The sequence below is a fragment of the Arvicola amphibius genome, chromosome 6 (genome assembly GCF_903992535.2).
Source record: "Arvicola amphibius chromosome 6, mArvAmp1.2, whole genome shotgun sequence".
NCBI classification, from domain to species: Eukaryota; Metazoa; Chordata; class Mammalia; order Rodentia; family Cricetidae; genus Arvicola; species Arvicola amphibius.
In genome coordinates, this window is record NC_052052.2 from 125,494,079 (window position 1) to 125,504,379 (window position 10,301).

Here is a 10,301-nt window from a genome sequence, read left to right on the forward strand (position 1 = left end):
TGAAGGTCAAAGGTTAATGTCAAGTGTCTTTCTGGCTGTTTCCAACTTTATTATTTGAGACAAAGTCTCTCACTTAAACCAGAGCTTGCTGATTCAATTTAAGGCAGCTTTTTGAAGGGATCCATTATCTCTGTCTCTTGAGGCCTGAGATTACAAGGTAGTCTCTGTGCCCTCTGAGTATTTTCATGGGTATTGGAGACTCAAACTCTAGTCTCCACACTTCTGTAGCAAGTCCTTTTCCCACTGAGATATCGCCTCCTCAAGGCTTAAGTTGTAGCTACTTGTGATGCGCTATGTTTGATTTTCCCTTGGAAACACCCTTTGTGAGGATGTCATGTATATCCTAGCATCTGTGCTGCAGAGCCTTGAGCCATGACCCTGGAGCTTTCTAGGTGGGTGTTGGGGATCCATCTCTGGTGTTCCGTACAGAGTTCAGGGCCTCTTGGCCCTCAGAATTGCCTTTTCATGGCTGTCCTTTGCAGAGGCAGAGTGGGACATCACCAGTGTGGGCCCTATTAAATTGTATTTGCGAGGCTGATGGGGTTAACAGAGGCTTCTAGTGAGTAGCAGAATTAGAAGTTAGGACTGTTGAGCCTGGGTAGGAGCCCAGGCCTTCATGAACAGTAGAGTTGTGTGCCAATGGACTGGCTGCTGATTACCCAGTCCTTTAACAACTTCTGCTGAGCAGAACTGGTGAGCCTGCTGTGAGCAGCACTGGGCACGTGGTACTAATGTAAAAACTGTGACTCACTACAGGTCTTTCTCATAAACATTAATAAGGCTTACTGTTACATTCATATTCTATTTTTAGAGACTTATTACGAGATGGATTCTTGCCTAATGGCACAGACATCTGAAACTTATGATAAAAAGTTGTTATTATTATGTGGTAATAATTAACCTGTTTAAAAACTCTCTGAATATAAGCCAGTGCTTTTCCTTCTTTTCCACCACAAGTGGTCATAGTAGACATTACTTTTATAAGTCATTATTATAATTATTATTTTTTTAAGATTTATTTATTATGTATACAGTATTCTGCTTGCATATATCCTATAGGCCAGTAGAGGGCACCAGATCTCATTACAGATGGTTGTGAGCCACCATGTGGTTGCTGGGAATTGAACTCAGGACCTCTGGAAGAACAGTCAGTACTCTTAACCTCTGAGCCACCTCTCCAGCCCTATAATTATTATTATTATTATTATTATTATTTTTTTTTTTTTTTTGGTTTTTCGAGACAGGGTTTCTCTGTGGCTTTGGAGCCTGTCCTGGAACTAGCTCTTGTAGACCAGGCTGGTCTCGAACTCACAGAGATCCGCCTGCCTCTGCCTCCCGAGTGCTGGGATTAAAGGCGTGCGCCACCACCGCCCGGCTATAATTATTATTTTTGAGAGAGTATTTGTGACCTGGGCTGGCTTTGAACTTGATACCTGAGACTCTATTTCTAGATTAGGTGGAACCATGCTCAACAAATTTACTGCTTTTGACTCAATCTGGCACTATTGTTACTTAGCTTAAAAATGATTTTTGACCTACAAATAGAAAATTTTGGAATTTAAATTAAAACTGTTTGCCTGATTTAGGGTTTCTGTTGCTGTGAAGAGACACCATGACCATAGCAACTCTTAGAAAGGAAAACACTTAATTGTGAGCCGGGCGGTGGTGGCGCATGCCTTTAATCCCAGCACTCGTGAGTCAGAGGCAGGCGGATCTCTGTGAGTTCGAGACCAGCCTGGTCTACAAGAGCTAGTTCCAGGACAGGCTCCAAAGCCACAGAGAAACCCTGTCTCGAAAAACCAAAACAAAAAAAACAAAAAAAAAAACCAACACTTAATTGTGTTGGCTTACAGTTCAGAGGTTCAGTCCATTATCATCACAGTAGAACTTGGCAGTGGGCAGTCAGATATGGTGCTGGAGAAGTAGCTGAGATTCCTACAGCTTATAGGTAACAGGAAGTGATGTGACTGTCATATTGAGTGAATCCTAAGAAAGAGACCTCGAAACCCGCCCCCACAGTAGCACACTTCTTCCAACAAGGATACACCTACTCCAACAAGGCTACACCTCCTAATAGCAATATTATGGGGGCCAATTACATTCAAAGTGTTATAAAAACTTTTATTAAAAGTTTGTTTATAAGTATTGAGTCAGATAATATTCAGGAAACCATTAGATATGATTTGGAATGGAATTTTGAGGTTTTTTGGAACTAACCACAAGTGTCAATCAACAAGGACTTCTGGGTAGGGACAACAGGTTAGAATGCTTGCTGTGGGCATCATATATTATTTGTAACTAACGTTCACATGTCCAAACTGCAATTTGTTTCCACAGTCAAAAAGCTTCTTCTCTACCTCCCATGGTTGGATCGAGGAAGTCTAAAGGGAGTGTAAGTATCAGCAGCTTTCCTCATTAATGTTCTGTATCGCTATAGAGCCATCCTTTGGGTTTCAATTAAATACACAGGAATAAATCTTGCTACCTAGTGGCACAGAAGCAACTATGTGAAACATTACTAGAGTTTCAATGTCACAGCTGAAGTCCTAAAGAAGAGCTAATGCTTTTAGAAGATAGAATCCAAAGCGTTTTCCTTGTGGAAACACGATGCAACTTATGTTGTGGTTATGGTGTGAGAACCTTGATAGGTCAGAGTAGTGCTTGAGTCGTCTTGTTCTCTGTGTCTAACAAAGACTAAAAAGGAACTTTCGGTAAGAAGATAGCCACCCTCGGTTGTACTTCTCTGAAAAAATTAAGAATCATCCTAAATGCTCAGTTCAACCCCAGATGCTTTCTCTGGTCATTCCCTCACTGTTTGTTACCTGATGGACTGATGATGTGCCCTTGATGTGGAAACCAGAGCCTGCAATGGGTAGTTGATCTGCTATCAGTTCAGTGTGCACCATAGCTCATGCTCCTGTCTACACTGTAGCTCACCCCTAACCTCCAGTCTGCACTGCAGATCACCCCTAACCTCCAGTCTGCACTGCAGATCACCCCTAACCTCCAGTCTGCACTGCAGATCACCCCTAACCTCCAGTCTGCACTGCAGATCACCCCTAACCCCCAGTCTGCACTGCAGCTTACACACCATCCATAGCTCCCTTGAGGATGAAGTCCACTTTGTTTCAGAGAGCTACTGCAGCAGGTTTTTATTTTTTGCCTGAGAATTCTCTGATTTCTCTCAGTGGCCTCAGCAGGAGTGATCAAGCTGATCTAGCATTCTTACTGCGCTCAGATTAGCTGAGCAGCAGTCATGTTCTGGTGTGTTGCAAGTGCTTGGTGACCGTCTCCTAATAGACAAGTATGTATCCTTTCCTGCTATCTCATTTCATGATATACTTAACAAGAAAGAAAAATGATTTTATATTGTATTGTTGAACTCTTATCCATGGAGAGTGTGCTGCTAATGACAAAGCCCTTGCCCTCAGCGTTCTTCACATGCTAAGGGAGAGACAGAAAACCACCTGGAGGGTTATGGACAGCCTGAAACTGGGTACCTAGCACATGACCACCAAGAACATAGAATTTGAGCACTGCCTTCGAGTACCAGTGCAGATTCTAGTGGATGTAGCTGAGGAAAGGGGTTTTAGGAGGAGGGTGGTGTGAGGGAAGGAAAAACGGGTACGTGAAAATGGCACCGCGGTACCAGTGTTCAGTGTTCTCCCAGACCCCACCGTGCTAGGTTCTTTCCAGGACTAGTGAAAAGCAAAATAAGACCTATGGAGCCGGGCGGTGGTGCATGCCTTTAATCCCAGCACTCGGGAGGCAGAGGCAGGCGGATCTCTGAGTTCGAGGCCAGCCTGATCTACAAGAGCTAGATCCAGGAGAGGCTCTAGAAACTACAGGGAACCCTGTCTCGAAAAACCAAAAAAAAAAAAAAAAAAAAAAAAAAAAGACCTATGGATGTAGATTTGGAAGTTACATTTTCTCTCTTCCTTCTCTTCTTCCTTGTCCTCCTCCTTCCTCCCTTTCCCTTCTCCTGCCCTCTATGCTTAAAATGGAAAACAAAACAAAGTGTGAAACATGACATGTAGAAGTGGTAGATGCGAGACTTCCTCTGTGTAAACGGCAGCGGGGGGATACCGTGACTTTTTAGGCTAGCTTCAGTAGAGATCCTTCGTGTGTGTAGGGTGATATGCTACGAGGTCAATTTATATGACCATGAGCTCCAGCATGGGAGTTCGTTCATCTTTAGCCTTGAGTAGAAGGAGGCCTGAGAGCCTCTGAGAGGTAAAAAAGCTGTCCAAGTCAGATGAGGAACCTCAGGTCTTTTATGCAGAGAGATATTTATGTGGTGTGATTTCATAGGTAAGCAACAGGTAGTGACCTGAGTAGAACATGGTGAATCTAGATTAGGTAGACATCAAGGGAATCAAACTAGTTATTATTCATGAAGAGACAGTGTTTGCTTAGTGATTGGGTAGGTACTGTAGCTGGAAAAGATAGAAACCGAGATAACCACGGGGTTTTGAGCTTGGATTCCAGTAAAAATGGTACTTCAATGACCAGGAAGAGGACAGGCAGGAGAAATAATTAACAATGGATTCCTTTCCAATGTGCTGAATTGATTTGGCCAGCTGCATAGTGACTTAATTTGAGGCAGAGACTGTGTGGTACTGCCAGTGTATAGGACAGCTTAGTTTGGCCCAGGAATCAGTAGTAATGTAGCTTGAGGGAATGGATGAGTAGGAACCTGGAGGGGAGAGTTCATTGATAACCACAGTGATCTGGGCATCAGGAATCTAACCTCTCAGAGTGGAGAGGAAGAGGAGTGGACTTTGTAATCAGCAGCTGAAAAGTATCTTCACCATTAAAAATGATAAGTGGAACCCATATACTCAAGGGCTTGGGAAATTTATTTATTAAGGTTTATTTTATTTTTAAGTACGTGTATGTTTCATTAACAATATAAGAGTGTTCCTGTTCTATAGTACATGTTCCCACACTCTTATGCGGTTTCCTTCCTCGCTTACTCCTTAGGAAGATTTCTGTATCTGTTGTGAATACTTGCTCTCAGAATGATGATTGAGTATCCAGGTATCTGGGTGGGGGGACAGAAATAACTAAAAAGACGTGCATCTCTTTGATGCAGGAGACAACTGTTGACTCAACAATTCCATAGTGAGTGGATAACTATAGTCATCCACCCGTTCACCCTATCAGCTATCTATCCATCCTTCAACTATCAACCACACATCTTTCTGCTCTATCCACCATCCATCCACACAACCATCCATCTGTACACTCTGTGAGCCATCCACCTATTCATTCCATCAACCACCCAACCATTCATCCCATCACCCCGTCCATCCTTCTCTCTATCTGCCATTTGTAGCGCACCACACCCGTCTGCGCTCTGTGCGCTATCATACAGTTCGTGAACTGCACAAGGGACTGGAGATTGAAACTCTCAAAGACACACAGGCAGAGACACAGGTCGTCTTTGATGCCGGAATGCCCCATGAATGCCCCCTTTATTGTGTACCAGAGCCGCTTATATATGGATCCTTAATTGATAGCCACGCCCCAGCCAAACCCACCAGAAACCACTCTCCTGCCATCAGGAACTCCTGAGGGGCTCATGCTCAGAGCAGCTGCAAGCATTACAAGTTGTTTACCAGAAATCCAGGACCTGGGGGGTTCACAGCTCCCAACACCATTCATTTGTATTCTTTATCAGCTACACATCCTTTTATGCTATCAGCCTTGCATCCATCCACTCCATTAGGTGCCACTCGCCTATTCTATCAGCTATTCACCCATCCACTCTGCTAACCATCCACTTATCCTCTCCATTAGTCATTTACCTACTCACTCTCTCAGCCACCTGCTCATCTACATACGTCTATATATCCTCTCTATCAGCTATGTACTTGTTGGCTCTGTCACCCATCCATCCTGTCACCCATCCATCCACTCTTTAAGTCACCCCTCAGCTATTCCACCACCTGCCAATCCATTCACTCTATCAACCTGTTGTATCAGTCTATTCATCCTATCCGTCACCCACTCAACAATATTTGTTGACTATTTACTAAGTGACAGGAACAACTATACACACATAGTGTTATATGTATAAAGACAGTAACCAGGATCTTACCTGACATTCTTTCAAGCCATATGTGTGTCAAGGGAACTATGATTGGTTGGATAGATATTCAACCACAAATGCTTAAATAACTTTATAGAGCAGTAAACGCTATAAGTGAACTAAAATGTGGCAGGGAACTGGCTCATTGAAAGCCTCTGAAGCTGAGATATTTGTGATGTGCAGGATCCAGTCATGCAGAAAGGAGACAAGAGGGAAGAAGTTGAGGCCGAGGAACCAAAGTTATCTAGGTTGTTGTTAAAGAGTTTGATAGGTGAAAGGGAGGGAGAAGACTAGGGCAGTGTGTGCTGAATGGAGGAGGAAGAGGAGGAGGAGGCAGGCCCAATCATATAGACCAAGCAAGGTTTGTATTTAGGCCTTTATGGGATGCCATTGAGGGACTTAAAGAAGAATACTAGGATTTGATTTGTACTTTTAAAGATTAAAACACTAAAATTATGTGTACTTGTGTACGCGCGCGCGCGCGTGTGTGTGTGTGTGTGTGTGTGTGTGTGTGTGTGTGTGTGTGTGCACATGATGCAGGTGCCTGTGGAGGCCAAAAGAGTGCCAGGTCCCCAGCAGCTGGAGTTACAGGTGGTCATGAGATGCCTGACATGGATCCTAGGATGTCTGCTTTGGTCCTCTGCAAAAGCAGCAGGTGCTCTTAACCACTGAGCCATTTCTCCATCCCTTGATTTATAATTTTTTTTCTTTTTTCTTTTTTTGGTTTTTCGAGACAGGGTTTCTCTGCAGCGTTTTTAGAGCCTGTCCTGGAACTAGCTCTTGTAGACCAGGCTGGCCTCGAACTCACAGAGATCCGCCTGCCTCTGCCTCCCGAGTGCTGGGATTAAAGGCCTGCGCCACCACCACCCGGCTTGATTTATAATTTTTAAAGCTCATTATGGCAAACACATATTGGGGAAAGGAGAAAAGGCAGAGGGTGGGTGGAGTCCAAGTTTGGGGTGCAGGAAACTGGGCTCTGTGGCCACAGGAGGTGGTGTACCTATCTGTTATAATTCTGCTGTGGATGTGTTGCTACTGGTCAGTTTACTTGCCCAGCAGTTATTTGTTGAGTGCCTTTTCCGTCCTGGGCACAGTTGCAGTACTTGGAGGCCTGAGATTTCAAAATCCTGCCTGTGTACAGGTTACCATTCCAGCTCACAGGAGAAGACTATGCCTGGTGCCTTTGATGTCAACCAGAGAAGAGCTTAAAGGATAGTTGGTTCAAACAAGGGAGCAGAAAGTAAGCAAAGGCTGTGTTGTTGTGTGGTTACAATCATCTGAACAGAGAATAATCTGGAGCACAGTGCTTGGCGAACAGCATTCTCGTTTAGCTCACCTAGGGTCTGTGTGCATGCCTGGCAGTGAGCCATGACACCATCCTATGCCAGCAAACCCAGTCACAAGCTTGGTTTTTAACAGCAGAACTAATTTACACCGTTTCTGTAATTAATAGCTTCCCCTGAGAATGCTCGGCTTGATAGATCATTAACAGTCTGGCCCCTGGGAAGGGGTATAAGTGAGGGGACTACGGAGGAGGGGCTGAGCTTCCTACTTTAGGTATCACAGTTAACTCACCCAGCCCTGAACTTAAAGGGGACATAGAACTAGATTGTTAAGAATTTATGTCTCCCATGTAGCTTTCTGGTAATTGTTTTATTGCATGAAGAAGAGTGGGAAAGAGAGGAGGATGTGGGATGGAAGGAGAGAAGGAGATAGGAGGGACCAGAGAAAGAGAGGGGAGGAATAGGACTTTAGGGTATAACAACCAGAAGAATTCATTGTACACAATGTTCTGCCAACCGATATGTGGGAGAAATGCAGAAGTCACTAAGTTGAGAGTAATTTTAGGTTATTATTCTATTCTTAAAACCAAAACGAAGAGAAGAGTGATTTTATAAAGAAAGCCCTGTGCATGCAGGTCTTCTGCATGCAATGGTGCAGAACACAGGATCAGGGTGCCCTCTAGTGGAAAAGAGGTAAAATGGCAGGCCCGCTTAAAACAAATCCACTTGTTCTTTTGTTAACATCTTGCTAATGCATATTATGGCCCCTAATATTTGGGGTCAAACATTAGGATTTCCAGGGTTTTGACACAAGACTCAGTTGGTCACCATGCCTTCATGAGTATCACAAAGTTACTATGAGGCAAATTTTAAACACATTAAAATAAAGTTTTCCTATTCTCCAAATTGCATTCTGCTACACGGGAAACTGAGTTCAGGATGGGCGAACGGGCAGCTCATACCTGCCATCAGGAGCTGCGTGCAAGAGAAATGCCAGCTGATGATGGCGCGCCACAGAAGCTCTGCTGCTCAGCAAGGCAAGCTCACAAAGTGACCTCAGACTTGACAGTTTATGGCCTACATTTTCTGGGCGCAAGTTTATGAGGCTTGGAAATAGGTTTATTATAGCAGCGAAGGAAGCTGGAGTTGGTCAGCTCTTCCTGGAAAGATCCCAGGGAACTGTAGAAGTGAAATCCAGCCGACCCCACTGTTCATAGCTGAGGGGTTATTGAAGGCTGTGTTTGATTTGTGTATCTTTAGAACCAGGTTTGTTCTTCCTGTTTGATCTATCAGTGTGCATGTGAGGTACAGACAGACAGGCCAGTGGCTGCAGTGGGTGCCTGTGAGGTACAGACAGACAGGCCAGTGGCTGCAGTGGGCGCCAGACAGACAGACCAGTGGCTGCAGTGGAGTCTGTGAGGTACAGACAGACAGACCAGTGGCTGCAGTGGAGTCTGTAAGGTACAGACAGACAGACCAATGGCTACAGTGGGAGTCTGTGAGGTGTAGACAGACAGACAGACCAGTGGCTAGAGTGGTGCCTGTGAGGTGCAGACAGACAAACAGGCCAGTGGCTGCAGTGACTCCAAGCACCAAGTTTTTGCAAGACGTACTATAAATTTTGGCTGCTTCTTGATTACTGCCGTATGGCCATAATGTGCTGTTTCTGGGATGGCATTTTAGAGAGCCTCACCGGTGACACAGTGCATGTGTCTAGTATCTCTGACATTAGGAGACTTCAGCATAGGCCATTGAGAAGATGACCCAGTAGGTAAAGTACTTGTCTGGGAAACACGGTGGCCTGCGTTTGGATCTACAGCTCCCACATCAGAAACCAGGCATGGTGGCATGCTCTTACAATCCCAGTATGAGGAGATGGAGACAGGAGAATCTCGGTTGCTGAGCTTTGGGCTTTGTGAGAGACTGTCTAAAAAGAACAAAAGGTGAAGTGATAGAAGATACCTGATGTCAGCCTCTGGCCTCTACATATGCATTCTGTGGTTTGTATGTCTTCTGAACAAATACAGAAATAAAGGGTAGATGGAGATGGAGACAGAGATGGGAAACAGGTAGGGGAGAAAATAGGATAATAGGAACACCATACCTTGGGAAAGCGAATTCTTTTTGATAGACAATGCTCTGACAATACCTTTCTTTAAAACTGGAAAACACTGTGTTAATGCAAACAGCACATGGTAGCACTGTGTTATCAACTACCGTCACTGTATAGGGTTGGCACATAGTATCACTGCGGTATAACTGCTCTCACTGTAGGGGTAGCAAATAGTAGTATTGACTTACCAACTGCAATCACCGTAGGGTTGGCACATAGTAGTACTATGTTATCAACTGCCCTCACTGTAGGGTTGCCAAAACTCTCTGATCTCTAGCAGCAATGACTGCTGATGTCTGACCCATGTTCCAAGCCACAAGAGGAGCAGGTGGTCTCTCCCTTTCTCCCTCTTTAACTTCCCTATGATTTATCTACCAAATCCAAGGTATATGATAAAGTCTTAGCAATTCTTTCTTTTCTCTTAGTTGGGTTTGTGTTTTACTTGTAAGGCGCCTAGACAGCAGTTCTTACTGAATGGTTTGGAGCATGTGTGAACGTCAGTTATCAACAACGCTTATATTTCTATGTGTGTGAACATGTACATGTGGTGTATGTGCACCTGTATGCACACGTATGTAGAGGTCAGTGGACATCAGGAGCTCTCTGTTCTATGGCTTTTCACCTTAGCTTTTGAGATTAAAACCTCTCACTTAACCTGGTTGTAGTGGAGGGGCTGTGGGCTGCATTCCTGCCGCCCTGCTTTCGGCCTCCTGACTAGCTTATGCCCCAAAATAATTACACAGAAACTGTATTCTTTTAAATACTGCCTGGCCCATTATTTTCTGCCTCTTACTCACATCTTGATTAACCC

General features: G+C 44.4%; 1 protein-coding gene across 5 annotated transcripts in view; it reads left to right on the plus strand.

Annotated features, from left to right (window-relative positions):
• Dcdc2 (doublecortin domain containing 2) overlaps nt 1–10,301 on the plus strand; it is a 181,218-nt gene that overhangs the window by 71,580 nt on the left and 99,337 nt on the right. For all 5 annotated transcript variants that reach the window (XM_038334929.1, XM_038334926.1, XM_038334930.1 and 2 more), the window contains exon 7: nt 2,338–2,392. In XM_038334929.1, the coding sequence (XP_038190857.1) occupies nt 2,338–2,392 (55 nt within the window). The remainder of the gene's footprint in view (nt 1–2,337; nt 2,393–10,301) is intronic.